The sequence below is a fragment of the Paroedura picta genome, chromosome 7, assembly GCF_049243985.1.
Source record: "Paroedura picta isolate Pp20150507F chromosome 7, Ppicta_v3.0, whole genome shotgun sequence".
NCBI classification, from domain to species: domain Eukaryota; kingdom Metazoa; phylum Chordata; class Lepidosauria; order Squamata; family Gekkonidae; genus Paroedura; species Paroedura picta.
In genome coordinates, this window is record NC_135375.1 from 113,493,266 (window position 1) to 113,516,186 (window position 22,921).

The 22,921-nt window shown below is 45.9% G+C and overlaps 1 protein-coding gene across 3 annotated transcripts in view; it reads left to right on the plus strand.

Moving 5' to 3' along the window:
* The window catches only part of ADK (adenosine kinase), a 295,465-nt gene that overhangs the window by 99,079 nt on the left and 173,465 nt on the right, over positions 1–22,921 (plus strand). For all 3 annotated transcript variants that reach the window (XM_077345987.1, XM_077345988.1, XM_077345986.1), the window contains one exon: positions 7,519–7,597. In XM_077345987.1, the coding sequence (XP_077202102.1) occupies positions 7,519–7,597 (79 nt within the window). The remainder of the gene's footprint in view (positions 1–7,518; positions 7,598–22,921) is intronic.

Sequence of the window (22,921 nt, forward strand, 5' to 3'; positions counted from 1 at the left end):
ATGGGGCATGGGGATTGTATGTCCACCATTGGTGAGTGCACACAAACAGGGACAATATTGTCTGAATTATGTTAAAACAAGTTTGTAGCTTCCAGTGGCCATTAACTCCTCCTAATCTTTGTTGGTCTTAAAGGTGCTACTTCAGACCAACACAGCTACCCATTTGAATCTAAGAATACATGGGCAATTGGATGGCCCAAGAGGCCCAGTTTTGTCAGCTCTCAAAAGCTAAGCAAGGTCAACTCTGTTTAGTACTTGGATGGGAGACAGGGGCAGGCCATGTCAAGCCACTTCTGGACTTTCTTGCCTTGAGCACCCTACAGGGTCTTCATAAATTGTCTGCAGCTTGATGGTCCTCTCCACCACCACACGGGTTTAGTCTTTTAGTCAACAGGGTCCATGGTGCTTTCCCCACTGCAGCAGGGAATGTCCTGTGTCTTTTCTCCTGATGATAAGAAAAGCAGCTGAGGGAGAAAAGGAAACCCAATTGAGATCATGGATCAACGATCCTTTTCTCTTCCAAGCATTCTGTTGAACATTGCAGCTTCCCATCGCTGATTTTCAATAAAATGTATATCAAGAGAAGTCACGTGTATAACATGTATAACATGACCATCAAAACAGATGCGATATTTTTCTTTATTGGGGCCAGCTACTATTTAAAAGACTTACAAGATTCGTTTTCCTGCATTGAGCTAAAATAGAATGGAGCTTGAGTCTGGAAATTTAGTGTGGGCATCCCCCCCCCCCACCTGAATTGTTTGGCTCCAGGTTAGACACTTACACCAGTCCAGTTAGCCACCTCATCCATTGTGGTGCCAGTGGGTGCTGTATTGGTCCCCACTTTTTCTGGTGCCTGTGGAGTGTTTAGGAAGTGCGCGGGGCCAGGTGGGGCTCTTGCCCAGCTTCTTCTTATTGTTGATTTGATTGGGTGTGCAGATGTTCTTTCACAAAGATCTATGCTCTGTTAAGCTCTGGCAGTCTACCTCCTTCAGCCAACTTGGTATCAGCCATTTTGTTGTTGTTTTTTAGAATTCGAAATATGCCCACAGGGTCAAAAAAGTTGAGGGCCTCAATATAATCACTCTCAAAGAAACCTGAACATATAAGGAATAAACCAAGGAACAATAGCTATTACTTGATAAAATTATTTGCAATTATCTGCTTCCCAAATGCAGTTAATTCCTAATCTCCCCAAATGAAGAAGTGGCTAGGAGTTAAATGAAACCTCAAACAGAAGATTACTGCAGTGTGGTGCTAATGGCATTAGAAAGATAAGTGCATTTTTTAATTTTGCATATGCGATGTGCCACTAAATACATCTTGTGAAGAGTGCTTCTCAAAACAGCAACTCCTGTTGGAAGTATTTATGATTGAAAACTAGAATTACCTCAAACTAGGTCCTGTATTTTCCAAAACCACCTCATCCAAACAACTAGCATCTAAATGAGAAGTCGTAATTCCAAACAGGTTTTATGTTATGAGGACCAAATGTTAATATATAAAAGAGACAATTTGCCTATGCATTTTTGAAGGTCCATAGCTTTGAAATGCTTTACCGCAAACGTTAGAGGTTGAAAAAAATGCACTTAAATGTCAGTTTGATAGACGCCAAAAGAACGTTTTCCACATATGTTTACATTTAAACATTATTGGAGCAAGATGGAAAAAGTAACATTGATACAAAAGTATGGTTAAAACATTAGCTCTTAAGTTTAGTGATTTAAAGACCCCCCTCTTTTTGGGAAAGTCAGCCAGCTTTATCCATGTGTTTTTTGAAAGGTCCTAAAATTAAAAACTGTCTTTTATTTGCTATTACCTAAAAGCACTCCCCCTCCAAAACTTTATCTGTGAGGATAACTGAAATATTGCTTAACACTGTGTAAAATGTATTATAGAAGCTTGATACTAAAAAACATCCTAGAAAACTAACCTCTGGAAACAGAAATGTGTTAAAGTAGGTGTGTAACTTTCTAGGGGTTGAATATATTTAATGATTAAAAATTTCTTTATATAAAGATCAGCTTTCCAAACTGAAATATAATTGTCCTATAATAACTATTTCACAGCTTGTGTGCTTAATTTTTATAGGAATTCAGTAAATAATAATAAGCAGACATATTTAGCCTTATCAAAGTGTCCAGTGATAGAGGTCCTAAATTGCTGCCCGGCTGCTGTAGTATATTTTGTCTAAGATTGAACAAACGGAAATGAAACCATAATACGACAAAGATGATGATAGTTGAGAAGGTGGAAACCTTGATGGAAGGTGGAAATCTTGATGGGTGTTGTGCTGTCCACTTTGGGTAAAGTTGAGGTTTATACTGGATCCAGCTTTATTACTAGAAAAACAAGTTAATGCAACTATAAAAAAAAACTTGCCTGAAAGACTTACAAGGCCACTTACCTTGGTACGACTGATCTGATCACTTGGATCCATGTCACAGTAATACAAAGAGTAGACTCCTGTGATGCACTATGTGTCAATCTCCCCTCAAAATCAGTTTGGAAGCTCCAGTTGGTACAGAACGCCACGGCTCAGTTGTGGATTGGGAGCAAGACAAAGTACACATATTGCTCCCATTCTACAGTTGCTCCCCTGGCTGTCTACCAGTGACTGGGCTGAATGCAAGATATCATCTATCACAGTGGTTCCCAAACTTATCTGGCCTACCGCCCCCTTTCCAGAAAAAATATTACTCAGCGTCCTGGAAATTAATTTTTAAAATTTTTTTAATAGTTATTCATCGCCCCCAAACGCACCTGTGGTCCATTGCCGCCCCCCTGGATCGCTGCAGCACCCACCAGGGGCGGTAGCGCCCACTTTGGGAATCGCTGATCTATCACATACAATAATTTTCATATCCTTGGACCCACATATCTGTGAACTGTCTCTCCCCTTATGCTTTGCTATGACAGCTTCGCTCATCTGAGCAAGGTCTTATGCAGGTGCCAACCTGCAAAGGGGAAAATCAACAACTGCCTGTATACATGTCTGCTTCATTGTGGTCCCCTCCATATGGAATGGCCTGTCTGAGGAGGTCAGGAAGGTTTCCACTCTCCTAGCCTTCCACAAACCACACAAAATGGAATTATTCAAGAAGCTTGTGTTTGCCGGCAATACAGCTACACAGCACTAAATGATTTATGCTAGGGATGGCAGTCTATAATCGTGTGTAGCTTACTCGAACTAGGATCCTCCTATGGAATTTTGCATTATTTAATATGTCATGGAAATGCTTATGTCTTGCTTCAATTCTGTTTTCAGAATTTTGGTTGGTTTTACAACCATAATCCAATTATATTATTTATTGAATGCCCTATCTTGTTTATTGTATCGACCCACTCTATGTAATCTGCCTTCAGTCCAAGTGAGAAGAATACAGAAGCCTTTATTGGCATTTAAGAATAAGATAATCAGAAAATACCAAATGATATAATTATGATAAAACAGTACTTCTCAGTTTCATTAAAACATAGAATAAAAATGTTATCTAAAAATGCCACAACACAGTAGAAGGTAGACTGTAAATAATGTAAATAAATGAATTTAAAATACATTCACTCTTCGGATGATTTCAGTATATCTGGCATAATTTTACATGGAAAGCAGAATGTTTGAGGTCTCAGCTCTCTGAAAACAGATATTACGCGGTCAAGCCTGGTTTTGAGCATTTATTATATAAAATACTAAAATGAAAGCCCGTTGTCCACAGCACTGATAAACACTGATTCTGGTTGCAATACCTCATCCTTTTCTGTTGGTGTAGATTCACTGATGTCCACTGCTATCATGCTTCTTGGATTCTCATCAGTGTACACCACATTGCAGATCTTGACTCTGTTTGTGGGTCAAGGATTCTGTAGCCTTTGCACCCGAGTGCGTAGCCAGCAAAAATACCTTGTTCTTTGCGAAGATCCATCTTGGCTCACTTCTCTTGAGGAATGTAGGTGTATGCTTTAGATCCAAACACCTTTAAATGATTCACACTGGGCTTCTGCCCATACCATAGTTCATATGGCGTAGTTGTAGCACCTTTGGTAGGTAATCTGTTTTGCAGGTAGGTAGCAGTGATAATCGCTTCTCCACAATACTTCTCAAGTAAGTCTGCTTCAAGGAGCATGCATTTGCACATTTCAGTGAGACAGTGGTTCTTCCTCTCTGCCACACAATTCTGCTCTGGAGTGTATGGGACAGTAGGGTGGTGCTCTATACCCTGTTCAGCCAGATAACTGTTCATTTCATGTCCGACATATTCTCCCCCATTGTCTGATAGAAGTACTAGTGGCTTGGCACTTTTAAATCTGTTGCTGACCAGTGCCACATATTCCTTAAATTTCTGCAGTACTTGACTTTTCTCTTGAAGCAGATAAGTTACAGTAAACCTTGTAAAATCATTACTAAAAGTCAGTATATGTCTGTTCCCACTGGGGTCACTGTCTTTATTGGACCACAAACATCACTGTGAATTAGTTCTAATGGTCCCTTTGTCTTTCTTGTTCTATGCTGGCCTTTAAAGCTAGTCCCCTTCACTTTAATACAGCACACAAATCTCTCTTCTCTAATAAGATATAAAATACTAGAATGAAAGCTCGTTGAACTGTAGAATACAACGGGTGCTAGGATCTCCCAGTAGAGGAAGGAAGGGAGGGAGGGAGGGAGGGAGGAAAGGGAGCAGGAGGGAGGGAGGAAGAGGGGCAGAAAGGACTGAAGGAAGGTAATCAGGGAAGGGGGGAAAGGAGGAGGGAGGGAGGGAGGGAGGGAGGGAGAGAGGGAGGGAGGAAAAAGTAGGGAGAGCCCCCTTCCCTCTCAGGCAACCGTGGTTGCTGGGGTTGGAGGGCACCTGCTATGGCCAGCTTATCTTACCTCAGCATGCCCCACCTTCTGCTCCCCTGCCCTCCTCTCCTGGCGGGCAGCTTAAGGATGGTCTGGCCAAGGAGGCAAGCTCCTCCCCTTGGGCGGACTCCTCATGCTGCTTCCTGGCGAAGCCGCTTTTCAAGGCCACCACTTCCACCCCTCCCCCATGTGTCCATCCCGGAGAAGCTACTGCAGCCGTGGCAGCCTCCACCAAGCACTGCTCTCCCGACAGCTTTGTGAAGGAAAAAGGTTCATGTACACATACTTGCTAGGTGACACAAAGATCAAGGAGGTGGTTGTTCATGACCCAGTCCTGGAGACAGCCCAAAGTGACTCAATGCTTTTGAAGCAGCTGGGACTGAATTAAGCCAATGAAGTCAACACCCATTGACACGGCAACCACATCACAGGCACCGGGATTCTGAGACAGCTCTTACCAGGAAACGTATGGAGGGAAGAAGGAAGACAGGAAGAAAGGAAAGGAGAGAGAGGAAGGAGAAGAAAGGTAGAAAAAGGTGAAGGTGCAGAGCTCGTCGTGGCATGCAGCCCGATGGGCCGGTGAGGTCCACGGAGGGCACTGGAACCAGGCAGGCTGCCCTCCCTCCTCCCCCCAGTGGACAGAGTCCTGGCACCAGCTGCCGAAGCCTTGGGGGCCACGTGCATGGCCCTCTGAGGCTTGGCCAGGCGGCACCAGGAAGCTCCCTCACCCTTACCCCCCTAGTCGCTTGGAGGCAACATTCACCTCCATGCATGGCGACATCCAGGTGCCAAATAGGGGGCAACTGGTGAGTTTGAGGGGGCGGGCCTGAGGGGGGAGCGCCAATCAGGAGGCTTGGCCCCCAGGACTGGAAGCAGAGTCTGGACACACTGGACAGGCCCTGGACAGTCTCCGCCCAGGAAGCAGTTTCCCAAATATTAGATAGAGCAAATTGTTAAAGATGTGCATCAACTTTCACGGAAGTGTTAAAGTAAACTTTTCTTGGACCCTAGTCCTACTAGATAAGAAACTGAAGTAGACTCAAAGTGTTGCTATTGGAAACTAGTTTTCATTGATGTGGGACCTATCCTATGGGTCCTATCCTATGGTACAATTTTATCCATCATACTATTTAAATCCTTAGGACAAATCATTCGTAGTTGGTTGTCATCAGTTTGCTGATGATACTCAGCTCTATATATCATCCAAATCTCCAGGTGATGTAGTAAAGATTTTGAATCGCTGCCAGACTAAAAGTAAACAAAGTGAAAATAAACCCTGAAAAGATAGAGATAGTGCTGGTTGGGAAGGCCTCTGAGGCAGAGTGGCTGATGGTGGATGATTCTTAACATTCACTCAGGGACAGAGGAGCCATTCTACAATATAACAAACAGCATTCTAAAGCAGATGCTTCCTCATGACTCAGTCAGGGCATGCAGGCGGGTTCCTGATGAATAACAATTTAGAAAACCGCAAAACAATCATTCCTGTGGACACTGACCCTGCACTGACTGTGATTTGCAAGGAACACAGAAGTGATGTTTCTGACTGGAGACATTAGAGCTTGGCAGCAGTCCACCCATTTGGGAACCAGGAGGCAGCAAGGCAGAGCCAGGGGAGCCAGGTAGGCCTGCATCTTGACAGCTCCCGAAAAAGCTGGAAACGCTGGGGTTACAGCAAGGCTAGGTTACAAGAACGTGGAAGCCGGAGTCATCCACACTGGAAAAGCACCAGGGTAGGAGATAAGACTTGACCAGGAGAAGAAGGGGAACAGCTGGGATCTGGAGGTGGGGCTAAAAAGGGATTGTGAGGAAGAAGGGGAGTGGCTAAGGGGGAAAGCTTGGGTTTAAAAAAGAGGCTCTCGCAAACACCAGGGCTGATTGTGATCAGAGGCTAATGAGTGCAATGCAGACTCATGGTCAATAATTTTAGGAGGCAGGCCAGGCCACCCTCTCCCTTCTCATTCTGAGGCCTGAGAACATCCCAGCAACAGGTGACCAAGACAATGGAAGGTGGTGTCAACCCCTGGGTGAGCAGCATCATGACACTATGTGAAACAGAACTATTCCAGAGGGCTTTTTTGCGCAGATGATAAAGCGGCACAAAATGCTTTCACATCGGAATCCTTGTAAGTAGGATTCTATTATCTAATCGCTATATTCCTTAATGTTAATTCATATGCTGTTCTTTCTAGTGGTTCTAGTCTTCTAATATCCTAACGCATTGGTTATTGAATACGCTATTCTGCTCATTGTACTGACTCACTCTGTGTCATCCACCTTCAGTCCATGAAAGAAAGAAAGGGGGACTATAAATACATAAATATAAATAATATAAGTAAAAATCGAATAATGGAGCTTAGGGAAAGGGTTGAAGACCCTATGTTCTTGAAAGAAGGATCAAATGATGATACAATTGTCTCAGGCAGTTCTTTGTTGGTTCAACCCTTCATGTATGTGTGTGTACACACACACACATACTGAAAATGCATACTTCAGTTTCTCTATTGTGAAGTGAACACCTTGTAAAAATTAACTCATATTGCTGAATTTCCTGTTAAACTATTATTGCATCTGCTTCTAAGCCAAATGCTCACATCTGTGTAGTGGAAAAATTACAAAAAAATAATTTTTTTTCTTCCTCTTCTCCATTCCCCTTGCTTTTCCCCTTTAACTCTTTACAGATTTGAAGAACTTGTGAAAAAATTCAAAGTAGAATATCATGCTGGTGGATCGACGCAGAATTCCGTTAAAGTGGCCCAGGTTTGTTTGTTTTTAAAATAAATGGAGAAGGCATTGCTGACGGTTTTGTGACCTTTTCCCCAAGGAAATTGCTTGTCTTGTGACATTGGAATATTGGTCATAACAGGTTGTGATGTGTTCTGCTGTTAGTGCAAAGAACCAAACACTCATAAAATTGCTGCTTAAATCTTGACCTCCAGCAGGCATGGAAGGAGGGAGAGCCACAGAGCCAATCAACCAACCCAAGTGGGAATTTGAGTGGCAGCTGTGTCTGTAAATATGAATAGTGCTGTCTACCTTGCAGCCTGGCAAATTAAAACTTTAGTAGCCATGGTAGTTGGTCTCTGATCTACTAGAAGTCTAAAACCATGCCTTCATTGGCCTGGCAACCACATATAGGCTTGATAAAGTCATATATGCTAGTTGGCTGGTAGTGGTGGAAGGCAGTTCAGCACTAAGGCAGGGCTGCATCAGGAATCAAGTGGATCAGATTTAGCCAAAGCAGAACCACTAATGAGGAAATACAAGAGTGAAGACAAAGCACAAGACTGGCATGAACCTAGAATCATAGAGATGGCAGGGGCCATGTAGGCCATCTAGTCCAGGGGTAGTCAACCTGTGGTCCTCCAGATGTTCATGGACTACAATTCCCATGAGCTCCTGCCAGCATGGCAGGGACTCATGGGAATTGTAGTCCATGAACATCTGGAGCAGTGGTCCCCAACCTTTTTATCACCGGGGACCGGTCAACGCTTGACAATTTTACTGAGGCCCGGGGGGGGGGGGGTAGTCTTTTGCCGAGGGACGTCGCCGCCGCCTGAGCCCCTGCTCCACTTTCTTTCCCACCGGCGCCCCTGACTTCCCACTGCCCGCTGGGGGGTGCTGCCAGCAGCAGCTGTGCAGTGCCATGACAAGGGGGAGCCCCAGCCCCAGCCATGGCGGCCACTGGAGAGCACCAAAGGTGAGCCAGCGGCAGAGTGGCAGGGCAGCTTCCGAAGCAGCAGCCAGGGAGGAGGACGAGGAGGAGCTGTGGCCTGGTACCGACTGATCTATGGACTGGTACCGGTCCCCGGACCGGGGGTTGGGGACCACTGATCTGGAGGACCACAGGTCGACTACCCCTGATCTAGTCCATCCCTCTGCTCACTTCAGGATCAGCCTAAAGTGTCCAGGATAAGTATCTGTCCATCAGCTGATTGAAGACTGGCAGTGAGGGGGAGTTTACTGCCTCCTTCGGCAGTCAATTCTACTGCTGAAGCACTCTGACCGTGCACATTTTTCCTGCTATGTAGCCAGTACTATTCTTGACATAGTTTAAAGCCATTACTACGGCAGCATTACTCTTCTGCCAACAGGAACCACTCCCTGATCTTTCAGATACTTGAAGAGAGCAATCCTGTCCCCTCTCAACCTCCTCTTCTCTAGGTTTAACCTTCCCAAGGCCATCAGCCTTTCCTTAGATTGCAAGGCAGGGAGCACCATGCTGTTCATGGCAACCATGGTGCCTGTGGGTGCCAGGGTGCTGCTGACACCTTCCTTGGTCCTTGCCAAGTGTTTTTAGAAAGTTTTTAGAAAGTGTTTTAGAACCCACCAGGGTTCTGATTGGCCCCTGAAGATCTGATCAGTCACGTAGATTAAAATATAACTGTTTCTGTGTCAGCTACAACGACCGTGTTTTGTTTTATTCTATCTCACACCTCTTCCCCATTGTATTCTCTAAACACCCTTCTTTTGGGCTTCCTCTGTGCTTGTGGGTGGACCTCTTGTGCCAGTCATTTTGTCATTGCACCCACCGCCCTGTGAAAGAATTACAAAGGTACCTGTAGGATCTAAAATATTACAGACCCCTGAACTGTAACTTCTACATTACTCCTTTATTCCTCAGATATAGAGACTCTGCTACTTTACATTCTCAGAGAGAGATGTGATACTCATGTATTATGCATTCCACTGGAGTACTTTAGAGCCAAAGCCTTGGGAAAAATGTGCAATTTACCACCCTGTATTGAGTCTGCCAAGAAAACGCTAGAGGGTCAGACATGACTCGGTGCTTGCCCAGGGGATACCTTTGCCTTTACCAATAGATCCCTTTAGCTGCGGGTGCTGGGGATTGAACCTGGAATCTTCGTCATGCCAAGCAGATATTCTGCCACAAAGCCATAGCCCCTCCCCAACAGTTTTAAATTCCAGGCTGCTGTTGAAAATAATACTATCACTCCTTATTTGTGGCATTTTTCAGCAGTGAAAGATATTAAAGTTTGACTCTTGTAGAAAATATTTCTGGCCAGGAAACTGATGGTGTTGTTGCATTTGGAGGGCCAAAGGATTTTTCAAATAATTAAATTCATGAAACCTGTATAAATCCAAAACAATGTAAAAATACCAGCAGTAGAAGTAGAATAGTTGGTTCTTATATGCCGCTTTTCCCTACCCAAAGGAGGCTCAAAGCGGCTTACAGTCGCCTTCCCATTCCTCTCCCCACAACAGACACCCTGTGAGGTACGTGAGGCTGAGAGAGCCCTGATATCACTGCTCGGTCAGAACAGTTTTATCAGTGCCGTGGCGAGCCCAAGGTCACCCAGCTGGCTGCATGTGGAGGAGCGCAGAATCAAACCCGGCATGCCAGATTAGAAGTCCACGCTCCTAACCACTACACCAAACTGGCTCACCAAACAATATGCCACCAAGAAGTCTCACTTTGTAGGGGCCTGCCACCCTATTTCAGAAGATGAAAGCATTCAGAGCTGCAGTACAGTGGTCCCCAACCGTTTTATCACCGGGGACAGGTCAACGCTTGACATTTTTACTGAGGCCAGGGGAGGGGGTAGTCTTTTGCCGAAGGACGTTGCCGCCGCCTGAACCCCTGCTCCGCTTGCTTTCCTGCCAGCTACCCGCTGGGGGGTGCTGCCAGCAACAGCTGCGCAGTGCCACTCTGAGGGGGAGCCCCAGCCATGGCGGCTGCTGGAAAGCACCAAAGGTGAGCCGGTACTGGACCCTGGACGGGGGTTGGGGTAGTAGACAGATCTTTTGGGAACAGGCAGTCCTTGGAAACGACCATCTTAAATTGTGCCTGTCAGGCCATGTCGTCGCTTCCAAAACAGCAGGATAGGTTTACTGTACTGTGAGTCCAGTCTCAATATCACTCTTGCTGCTTTTTGTACTGGCTGAAGTAGACGTTTCCTATTTTCTTTTCAATTAGATGTGCTGCATGTCCTAATGAGGGCTTGGTAAAGCTCCAAAACAATCCTGTTAGTTGTAGATGCCTGCTTTCCCCACTAGCTGTCAGCAGAGCAAAACCGCAGGAGAGCTTTCTGAGAGGGAAATGGACAGTGATTGATATAATGATCACAAAGAGGCTCATTAGAATGGACTTGAACTTCTCAGATGTAAAAAGCTCTCCATTGTCAGAGCATCATTGCTCTTGAAACATCAGGGCACAATGCCTTATAAGCAGTTCAGGTTTCACAAGGTTTGACTAAGTGGTCTGCCGGTTTCTGAGATCTGGATCACGTGGGAAATGGACTAACGGTGACTTGAAAGCCGTTTCGCAGTACACCGAGCGTCAGTGTAAAATGCTAGGGAAATGTTCCCGATTTGTCACTGCATTGTTAGGGTATAAATGACATCACGTGGAAAGCAGCTCCTGCAATTAGAATGCTTAGCTAGTGAAAATGTATATTGAAGGAAATTAAGGCTGCAGAGACACATATAGGAGAGCGTGGAGATTCTTGATAGGGAAGAAACCTGAAGAGTTTGAGGTAACAGCACTGAGAAAATGGAAATAGACCAATTAGGGGCGAATAAGCAGAATAATTTTCTGACAGCCAATGTGTGGAAACAGAAAGAAAAGAAACAAAGCAATGAGAATTACATTTCTGAGGAGCGAACTGAAACTGATGGGTAAAGTTGGTCTAGGAGCATTGCTTAATTGAGAAAAGAATTGATGGTCCGTTGTCAAGCCCTTGATGGGTAAGGAAGTGTAGGAGACCTAAGAATTCCACTAATTGTCAGGCAGATGGAACTAATGATGAACAAAATAGGCTATCTGAAAATCTGTGGGAAGCCATACAGTTGGAGGGAAGGATTGAACAGACCCAGAATATGAATATGTGGAGAGCCGATGTCATTCAGTCAAATGAAATAACGTGATGGAAATATTCATATGTCTTAAATTCAATTTTTCCTCATAACCTTCCGCCACCTTATATCTTTTAGTCTCAGTTGACTGTAGGATTCAGAGACAGGTAACCGGGAGTATACTTTGAATTGCACGCTGTACTTGTTTGTATACCATAAGCCATTTTCAGTTGGCTCTTATTCTTGGTTCTCTCTTAATAATAGTAATCCATTCCTTTCTATTAATGCCTTCTGTCAAACCTTTGACTTGTTGGAGGTGGGGCTGGGGCGGTCATACCCTCAGCAGTGATGGTGTCCAGAACTGGGCTAAGTGCAGCTGACATTTGCCATTTTCTTGATATACATTTTTTTTGTAGATGACACAGGAATATTTTTGTGATTCTTCCGTAGCAATGTTGCTGTATTTCACCGTTTGTATTCAGAGAAGCCTCACAGTACAAATACCCTGAATGTGTGAAACAGCAAATGCAAAACTGCATGTATAAATGCATATCTTAGGGTTGGGCGTTTTGGTCGCTGAAGTAGCCATTTGCACCCGAAGCAGCCAGCACCATGATGTGGGGGGGGGGGCGGCGCAGAGCTCTGTGCCTTCATGTGTGCGCTGAGTGGTGCACCGGCACCCGCACCTCCCTTCCTCCCCACAACGCTGGCTGCTTCGGGCATGAAGGGCTGCTTTGGCGGCTGAAGCGCCCAACCCTAGCACATCCATCCATCTTGGTATAATTTTTAAAAAGAGGAGAGGGTTTCAGCAGCTATATTTTTTTAGTAAGCAGACTGTCTTGCACAAGGTGGATTCTACAAAATGTTTTTTTATAGAGAGAAAAAGTCTAATATCAAACAGGTTTGGACAAGCAGATAAACGATGAATCTGTATTATTTGTCTTCTATAGAAGAAATATAATTCATATGCAGCACTTCATGTGGCTGTATTTGCTTTACCTGCTTGGCAACCAAGAGGAGGACGCAGTCATCTGTCTTTTGCACACATCTTACCATGCGGATATTCTGTTTTGTTCTACTTTAAAAGTCACTTGGTACTTTAAGCTTTACTTAGTAATATATTTTTATTTGGAAACATTGTTTTACAATGTAATCATGTTTTAGCTAAGAGCTGCTTTTAGGATCATCTCTTTATCTTCATTGGAAAAGGGTATGAATTAGGGTTGTGCGCAGCGGAGTCCGAATCGGGAAGCACAGGTGCTGGTATATAACTCTGTGCACACGTGCAGGCCGTGCCTGCATGTGTGCACCGAGTTATGCACTGGCAGCCGCACCCCCCCCCCCACACACACACACACAGTGCAGCGCTGGTTGTGTTGGCCTGGAACGGCCGATTTGGACGCCACGCACAACCCTAGTATGAACATAAGCGGTATAATGTATGTATGAAGATATGCCCTGCCCTGGAAGCCTCAGGCAACATCTCATCAGGTCTTGGAAACCGGGCAGGGGTGGTCCTTATTAGTCCTCTTGATGGGAGATCAGCAAGGAAGAAGTCGCTATGAAGAGGCAGGCAATGGAAAAAGCTATCTCCTAATATCTTTTACCTTAAAAATCAACAGGGTCAACATGCATCAGCTGCAGCTATTTTACACAGACACCCAAAGTTGTAGTGTAATCCTGATGACTTAAATGTTGCCTTATCCTATGACTGCACTAATTATTTGAATATAAAACATCACAAAAAAATTTTTTTACACATGATGTTCACATTTCTTTCCCATGCACTTAAATCTGCATCACATTCTTACCATCTTGCCAGGTTTCATAGGCCTGGCCATCCCTTTTCCTTTCTCAGGAGCGTCTGAGAACCATTCCTACAGAAAATGACCTCTCTTTATCTGCCGTAAAGTTCATTTATGCTGTGATAACTGGCTTATCATCAAAGGATGCCAGGTCTTCATGTTGTGCAGATACGATAAAGATTCCTTATCTTGCTGCTGCTGCTGCTCCTAGTGAATTGTGTAAGGTAAAATGTTGTCCACATAAGTTAAAATTGCCTGGGCCAGCAGCAGTGATCTGTCACTGTAACTCCCATCGAATGTTAATCTAGAGCAGCCTTTTTTAACCTTTTCAATAACCCCTGAAACATTTTTCAGGCTTAAAGTAACCCTGGAAATGATGCCAGCTGGCCATGCCTCCCTGCCATGCCCCTGCAAGTCACATGTTCACAGAGTGCATGGCATCATCACTAATAAAATAAAATGCTTATTAAATAAGAAGTTAATTTTGTGTGTGCGCGCGCAGTATCTTGCCTGAGCAAAACAAGACAGCATTGATCTCAGCAGTCTTCAAGCCCACCATGGAAAGCACTAATTCTCCTAAGGGAAAATGATCTATCTATCTGTCTGTCTGTCTGTCTGTCTGTCTGTCTATCTATCTAATCTATCATACCGCCCTCCTCGAGGGTTCAGGTTGGTTTACATAGGAAGAAAGAACAATACATAAAACAGTCTACAAACAAGTGAATACCTTACAATAATAATACTAATAGTTGTAACCATCTTTAACCGCTCCAGCGGAGCGGATAAAATAAAACAGTAAGGGCCCTGAGGGCGGGCCCTGTCTGGGATGAGGAAGGGTGCCGATTGGACCCTTCCCCCAGACTGATGAAATGGGAGGCGCTTTGCGCCTCCCGATCCGCCCCCCCAACTTGGCCGCATCCGGCCGGCCGCCACCCGAGACGCGAGGTTGCTGCCTGCCCGCCTGCTGACGAGGAACTGCCACTGGCCCCAGCCGCCGTCGGGGCACCTCGCTACTGCCCCACGCGCCTGCCTTACCACCCATGCCCGCCGCCCAGCCACAGCCGCGACAGCACTCGAACTGGCGCCGCCTTCCCCCACGGCTGTGGCTCCCCCGCCAGCCGTGGCAGTGGCGCCACCGCCTTCGCCCGGCCCGCCTCAGACAACAAGACGTCGCCACCGGCCCGCCAAGCTTTGAGCTGCTGCCGGCCGCCACTGCCCCTGCACCGGCGGAGCTGCCCCCAATGTCCGGGGCCGCCGCAACAGTGCCACCAGCACATATGCTTGGAGCAGATGGCTGCGGGAGATGCCATGGCCGTGGTGGCAACGGGGCCCAAACACCGACCCCTTCTACTCTGTCCCACCAGCAGCAGCGCTCAACACCGTTTCTGCCCTGTGCTGTGACGACTCAGGTAGGGCCTGCGCCAGACAGATGCCTCCAGGAGCCGCCAGCCGACGCGCCAGGATCTCAGGCTGCAGGGTGCATGGCTCAGGTTGCGTGGCTGCCCGCCACCAGGCTGCACAGCCATCCCGCCCAACTCCATAGGCCCGCTAGCGCCCGCTGCATTTAAACTGAAGTGGGCTTGATTACTAGTATAACAATATAACAGTATAAACAATATAAACAATACAACAGTGCAACAATACAAACAGGTCCAGAGCATTGGTGGAATATGTGATTTGACAGTTGTCTGTAACTTTGGAAGATCTCCAGACATAACCAGGAGGTTCGCAATCCTAGCAAGACATGAGAATATATTTTCCCAGGGTCAGAAATGGTGGCAAGGGCAAGTGTCAGAGTGCTCTATTCCCAATAAGCCAAACTTCTGTATAAGAAAGTTTCTTAAATCAGGAAAGAAGACATCCATTCACATACATTGATGAAACTGAGGATTGCAGGCTGGGGTCGCGTATATTAAGCAGTACAGCACAGTTTCCCCCTCCCCTTGGGAATGCATTTCGAAGGCAGACATAACACAGCAACTATCTACTACAGGGGTAGTCAAACTGCGGCCCTCCAGATGTCCATGGACTACAATTCCCATGGGCTCCTGGGAATTGTAGTCCATGGACATCTGGAGGGCCGCAGTTTGACTACCCCTGATCTACTAGAAAAGGAAAACCAAAAGGCTAGATGGGGAGGGCATGAGACAAGGGGAGGAAAAAGAGGGAGGCAGGGAACTGCGATGGGAAACTAGAGGCTATATACCAAACAACTCAGAATAACCTTGAGGTGCTAGAAGCATGTAGCTGGAAAGCATCAATTGATCATGGCAGAAGAACCAGGGGGAGATTCTGACAGCAGGGGGAAACCAGGAAAGAAAAGAATTCTTCTGTAGGCTGTGGACAATCCTTGCACTGGATCCAAGTGTAGTAGGTCTCAGCTAGGGATGCCAGCCTCCAGATGGGACTTGGGGATCCTCTGGAATTACAGCTCATCTCCATAAAGTCAGAGTCCAGTAGCACCTTTAAGACCAACAAAGATTTATTCCAGGCGTGAGCTTTCGAGTGCAAGCACTGTTCCTCAGACCAACACGGCTACCCATTTGAGCTCATCTCCAGACTTCAGAGATCAGTTTCCACGGAGAAAGTGGCTGCTTTGTTGCCCTCCTCTGGACACGTTCCAGTTTGTCAACATCCCTCTTCAATTGGGGTGCCCAAAACTGAACACAGTACTCCAAGTGATGCCAAACCAGAGCAGAGTAAAGCGGTACCATCACCTCCCGTGATCTGGACACAATACTCTGTTTGATACAGCCCCAAATCCCATTTGCCTTTTTAGCCACTGAGTCACACTGCTGACTCATGTTCAATGTATGTTCTACTAAGACTCCTAGATCCTTTTCGTACATGCTACTGCCAAGACAAGGCTCTCTCCATCTTATATTGGTGTATTTGGTTTTTCCTACCTAAATGCAGAACTTTACATTTGTCCCTATTGAACTTCATTTTATTCAGTTTAGCCCACTTCTCGAGCCTATCAAGATCATCCTGTATTCTGTTGCTGTCTTCAGTTGTGTTTGCTACCCCTCCCAGTTTAGGATCATCTGCAAATTTAATCCCCTCTAATCCCTCGTCCAAATCATTTACAAATATGTAAATCAAATTTATTTGATACAGCACTGTGGCCAGCAAATCATTTATAAATATGTTTAACAACACAGGCCCCAGGACAGATCCTTGGGGTACTTTGAATATTTAATTTTGATCTAAATAAGTGGGTTAATAATTTGGTGACATTTTGGTTTACGATGAGCCCATTTTTAGGCACTGGGCATGTTAACACGGCCCTCATGTGCCAAAAGGTTGGGGACCCCTGGGCTAGAGGCTTTTCCACCAGATCTGCTTTCCCCATCCCTGCTGGCATTTCCGCTCTCCTTAACCTATGAGGCCAGTCTTACGTTTAATCAGACTGTTGGATCATCTAGCCCTGGGCCTGTGTGCGTGTGTCAACTGATGCGCCTGCGCCCCCTCCCCCCGGAGCGCGGCACTGGCTGCAACAGGTGGGAACGGCCGCTTTGGTGGCCAAATTGCACAACCCTAGCACTGTTGGAGCTGGCGGGTCCACAACACATACAGTATTTTCTGGTGTATAAGACTACTTCCCCCCCCCTGAAAAACATGCCTCCAAGTGGGGGGGTCGTCCTATACACCGGGTGCACTTCAGTTGGGATAGACAGAGCTGCCCATAGTGGCCCATAGTACTGTATTTTGAGTGGAAATGTTTGGGGGTCGTCTTATACGCCCAGTCGTCTTATTCGCTGGCAAATACGGTATGTAAGATGGCAGCCTTCTTATTTTGTTCCTCTCCAGTTTCGATGCCTGTCTAAAAATTAAAATATGTTTAGATGCAAAACTACCGAATAATGTAAACTCTCTCGGAATGAAATCAGTAACTTGGCATGAAATTCCCTCTGAGGACTGAGAATTCTCTGCTGAGTGTCCCACAGATCTGGTATTGTAATAGATTTCATTAGGAATAGATGTAGTAATCCTCAGTACCAGAAGCTTTGGCTTAGAGAATGATACCTGATACTGTTTTCTCAGCCAGCCTTGTTGTTGTGTTTTACATACCTGTAGGCTGCAGGCAGAGTGTTGGTGTGCTTTGTTCAATGTTGGTGCGAGGTGGAATAGTTACTGCATCTTGATGAGACAATATGTATGTACTGATTTGTTCAAGAAGAAAATGTGTCCTTGTGTATGTAAGGTGTGACTGAATTGAGGGTTTTGTTTTATCCTTGCCTCTGACTTTTTCTAGCAGGCCACCTTGGTGGTAAGTGGATGTTCCACTCTTAATCCATGTGCTGCCTGTCTTTGCAATTGCCATAGAACAATGATGTGTAATTATTGGTAAACTAGGGGCAAAGCCCATTGTATCCAGGAATACAAGGGGCGCTAGAGCTTGGTGGTGGAAAGAAGAAGGGGAGGAGTTGTCTAGTCTGTAATGGCATGGGGTTGAATGTGTGTGTTGTATTAGAGGTTGTAGTGGTGTTGTGACAAATGAGGGTGTGGGTGTTGGGAGATGGGTGTCAAGAACCTGTGGTGTGGAGGGTTCGTTGATTATGGGAGAGGACTGACCTTTGGGAATTGTGGCATAGTGGTTACAGATGAAGTCCACGCTCCTAACCACTACACCAAACTGGCTCACCAAACAATACGCCACCAAGAAGTCTCACTTTGTAGGGGCCTGCCACCCTATTTCAGAAGATGAAAGCATTCAGAGCTGCAGTACAGTGGTCCCCAACCGTTTTATCACCGGGGACAGGTCAACGCTTGACATTTTTACTGAGGCCAGGGGAGGGGATAGTCTTTTGCCGAAGGACGTTGCCGCCACCTGAACCCCTGCTCCGCTTGCTTTCCTGCCAGCTACCCGCTGGGGGGTGCTGCCAGCAACAGCTGCGCAGTGCCACTCTGAGGGGGAGCCCCAGCCATGGCGGCTGCTGGAAAGCACCAAAGGTGAGCCGGTACTGGACCCTGGACGGGGGTTGGGGTAGTAGACAGATCTTTTGGGAACAGGCAGTCCTTGGAAACGACCATCTTAAATTGTGCCTGTCAGGCCATGTTGTCGCTTCCAAAACAGCAGGATAGGTTTACTGTACTGTGAGTCCAGTCTCAATATCACTCTTGCTGCTTTTTGTACTGAAGCAGTCGGTGTGAACTTAAATGGACTCCGGGAAATGGTAGAGGACAGGCAGGCCTGGAGGATCATTGTCCATGGGGCTGCAATGGATTGGACACGACTTTGCACCGGATGAAGTAAGGTTGTGGCATAGTGGTTACAGATGAGCTTTCCAGAGCCATGTGTTCAGATATGTGAAGGGAAAATCAGACTGGAGACTCTTCTTCGGGGGAGATTACATGGCAACCAATTCCTCCCAGTTCTGCATTCAACCTAATTTCCCTTCTTGTGTGAATTAGGCCGCAGACACAGAAGTCCCCCTGCCCTAATCCACATGGGATAGTCACAGTACACAGGTGACCACCCTACTCCTTTTGTCTCCATTTTTTTACTGCTGATAAAATGTTATGTGACCACATGCTTCTTTCACAGTTGCTCCTTAGAAGAAGAGAAGCTGGATTTTTGTACCCTGCTGTTTACTACCCAAAGGAGTCACAAATCAGTTTACAAAATCCTTTTCCCTTTCCCTCTCCACAATAGATAAGCTTTGAGAGGTCTGAGAGAACTGGGAATGTCCCGCAGTCACCTAGCAGGCCTCAGGTGTCTCAAAGCAGTTTCCAATCACCTTCCCTTCCTTTCCCCATGACCAGCCTCCAGGTGGGGCCTGGAGAGCTCCTGGAATTACAGCTCATCAGCAGACTATAAAGATCAGCTCCCCAGGCAGAAAGGGCTGTACAGGCCTAACTGTCATGTCCAACAACCTCCCTCAATTTGCCTCAGATGCTGTTGGAGATGGCAGGTGGCTGATGAGTGTGCACCCCCCCCCCTTCAGGCCTGCTGTGAAGGAGCCACTAACAGTCCCTGACTGAGGTGAGGGAAGTGTTTCCTCCAGAGAGCAATGCAGGGGAGTCTGTGGGGGTAGTTGTGCTTTCCTTTTGAGGGGGGGGGAGCATTTCCCTTCTGCCAAACCGTTGTCTGACAGAACTACAATACTGCTCTGGCCGGCCTCACTGCTGAAGGGAAGAAACAGCCAAGCCATGTGTATTTCTTCTGTGCAGATTTGAGGCCTACTGCACAGGGTTGTTGTGCAGATGAAACAAGGGCAAAAGAACCTCTGCAACAGCATCCAGTTTCATATGCATAACAATCCTGTGTGGTAGGCCTCAAATCTACAGAGAGTTGCTTGGCTACCTCCTCCTCCAGCAGCGAGGCCAGCCAGAGCAGTATTTTAAGTGAAAAGGGGCTTTTATGTGTTGTCTCTGTCAGCCTTCAGGCAAAAGGGGAAAGCTCCCCCCCCCTTCAAAAGGAAAGCACACCCATGCCCACAGACTTCTCTGTGTTGCTCTTGGAAATGCCTCCCTCGCTTCAGTCAGGGGCTGTTAGAGGCTCCTTCACAGCAGGCCTGAAGGGAAGGGGGAGAGAACACACTCAGCAGCCACCAGCTAGCACTGCGAGGTAGGAAAAGGGGGAAAGGCAGACCCCACCCCCAGGCCACTTGTCAGCAGCCAGGGGCAAACTGGCTGTGAGCTTGCCAGATTGCCCCTGGCCGGCCTGTGTCGCCTCCTTATTGGTCCGAAGTCCGGGGGCAGGGCCAGTCCGATCTTTGGACCAGTCGGACAGCATTTTGCTCTTTCCAGTTGGTCCAAAGATCAGACTGCTCCTGCCTACTCTCCGCCCACCGAGGCCTTAGCTTTTATATTATACAGCAAAGTTGTCCCAGATATTTCCTTTGTGCATCTGGTTGGCATAATATTGTTGCAGGGGAAAATGCCTGAGTAGCACTGCAGCGACTTTCCCCCTCTTGAATCAGAGCGGAAGGTTTATGTTCCTAAATCATAGCAAGGCTTACACTATATTCCTTCCTTGTGCTAGCCTCATGGTCTGTGCCTCTGGGAAGTAATCAAAACATTTTACAATCCTGACTTCCTATGAATGGCTAGGAAAAAATGTAAATAGTAAAATAAAATGATGTTGTGAAATAGTGTAACATTGAATTGCTTCAAAATTATGTTTAGAATACTTCCTTATATTGCCAATAACTCAACAGGAAACTCAATTTGCTTTGCTTTATATTGTGTGTCTGTTTGCACAATAGCAGCACAACCAGTTGTTTACTGCTTTCATCCCTTTTAAGGTGTTGGGTTTTTTTTGGGGGGGAGGGGTACTTTTTTCATTTCATCATTAAAACAAAAAGTATTTGAAGAAGCCCAGAAACAGAAATACTACTGCAACTTGACCTGATTTGGATTTCTTTTAAGGATTGGGGGGGGGGGGTTGCATGCATACAACTGCATATGTAAAAATCAGTGCAGTATGGCAACTTTATAACATTTTCTCTTAGCTTTGCTGATTTATGTGTTAGCAGAGATGTTTAAGGATCCGAATCCCTTTGTGACTGCAAAAATATTTGTCTGGGGAGAAGAGGTATCTTCTTGTTTCTTATATTTATTCATGTAAACTTAGATACAAACATTAAAAACTACACATTTTAAATGAATAACGAACATTTTAAAAGAAGCTAGTCCTTCCCATTCCAAATTAAAGAAGAACAAAACACGGCAGAAGAGGGCTAAAAATTCCTCAGAGGGGAAGTGATGTTGAGCCGTCGAGATCATTTCAGAGGCAATCAGGTTGCTCTGCCGCAGAACAGCTACATTCCAGTACAGGAGCATCTGGGGAGACCAATAAGGATTTAGGCCAGGGGAGGCCAAATTCTGGTTCTCCAGATGTCCATGGGCTACAATTCCCATGTGCTGGTAGGGACTCCTGGGCATTGCAGTCCATGGACCTCTAGAGAGCTACAGTTTGGCCACCCCTGCTTTAGGGGTACAAGCTTACTTCATCCGGTGCAGTCGTGTCCAATCCATTGCAACCCCATGGACAATGATCCTCCAGGCCTTCCTGTCCTCTACCATTCCCCGGAGTCCATTTAAGCTCACACCGACTGCTTCAGTGACTCCATCCAGCCACCTCATTTTCTGTCGTCCCCTTCTTCTTTTGCCCTCAATCGCTCCCAGCATTAGGCTCTTCTCCAGGGAGTCCTTCCTTCTCAGGAGGTGGCCAAAGTCTTTGAGTTTCATATTCAGGATCCGGCCTTCTAAGGAGCAGTCAGGGCTGATCTCCTCTAGGACTGACCGGTTTGTTCGCCTTGCAGTCCAATGTAGAATGAGCCTAAAACATCGAGGATAAGTATCTGTCCATGTGGCAATGAGATAAATACAGCTATCACTTGGCATTGCAGTTCTTCCTTCCCACCGCAGCTCCACCAACATATTTTCTGTCTTTGATGTCCTCTTACTTTTTGTTCAACTGTGTGCAGTTGTCTGTAGCATTAACTTGGGAGATGTGCACTCTGACAAGGCATTTTTAAATTCTCCTACAGCCAACAAGGGCACATCCTGTTGATCTGTGCAAGGAAAAGGTCTTCCAGCCCGTAGGAGATGCGAGCGTTTCCATTGTCTGGGGTGCTGTTGCTTCGAACAACTGGAAAAGCCTGGCTGTGCTCTGAGTCCCAAGGACACACACAGCCCACAATAGGCTCTGGGGCTTAGTTATGAAAATGAAGGGAGACCTTGCACTTGACTCTTGTAGCATGTTGAAGCTGTGATTGACAGTGGGAAGTGTGCACAACCAGTGTGATTGCAGATTAGAATAGCTCTGGCCCTCACTGTGCTGTCTTGCAGCCTACACATGATCTTGACATGGAGCCATTTGTTTGATTAATATGTTTCGAGCAAAGTTTTCCTTTTCTTCTGAGCTCTGTGTCAGGTAGAAGTCTGGTAGGTGAGAAAGAATTGGATTCATTTATCTTAGCCACCTTGTCTCAGTCTGTTCCAGGCATGAATTATGTTGATCTACCTCTTTTTTTTTTTCTTCTTCACTCTGACTTTATTTTTGTGTTAGTATTAACAGTATACTAAGGAATTCTGTTTAAGAGGTTCTGCTAGAGTGACTTAAATTTTGTTAACCAATAAAGGCAATGGTTTTGAAAAATCAGGATACTAAATAGTTACAATTTTACATAATCCAATTCTTGCTTCAGAACAGGATTGACGGCTCTTGAGGCATTGCTACACGTTGGCTGTAACGGTGGCCCTTTCCGCCACCAGCATTGCTTACAAATAGTTTTCATTTGAGGAAAAATATAAATAGCTAGAGAGCAGTTAGCATTTTGTCATAGAATTTTATGAAAATATTAAAATTGAAAAATGTGCATAGTAGTTGCAAAATCAGGCAACGCAATTATATTTGTATGATTGAAATGCTTCCAGAGTAGGGATTGGCATGAACTGGAAAATCGCTCTGTCAGGAATTTCTTCCGGATGTTTAGACGGAATTTCTTTTGAG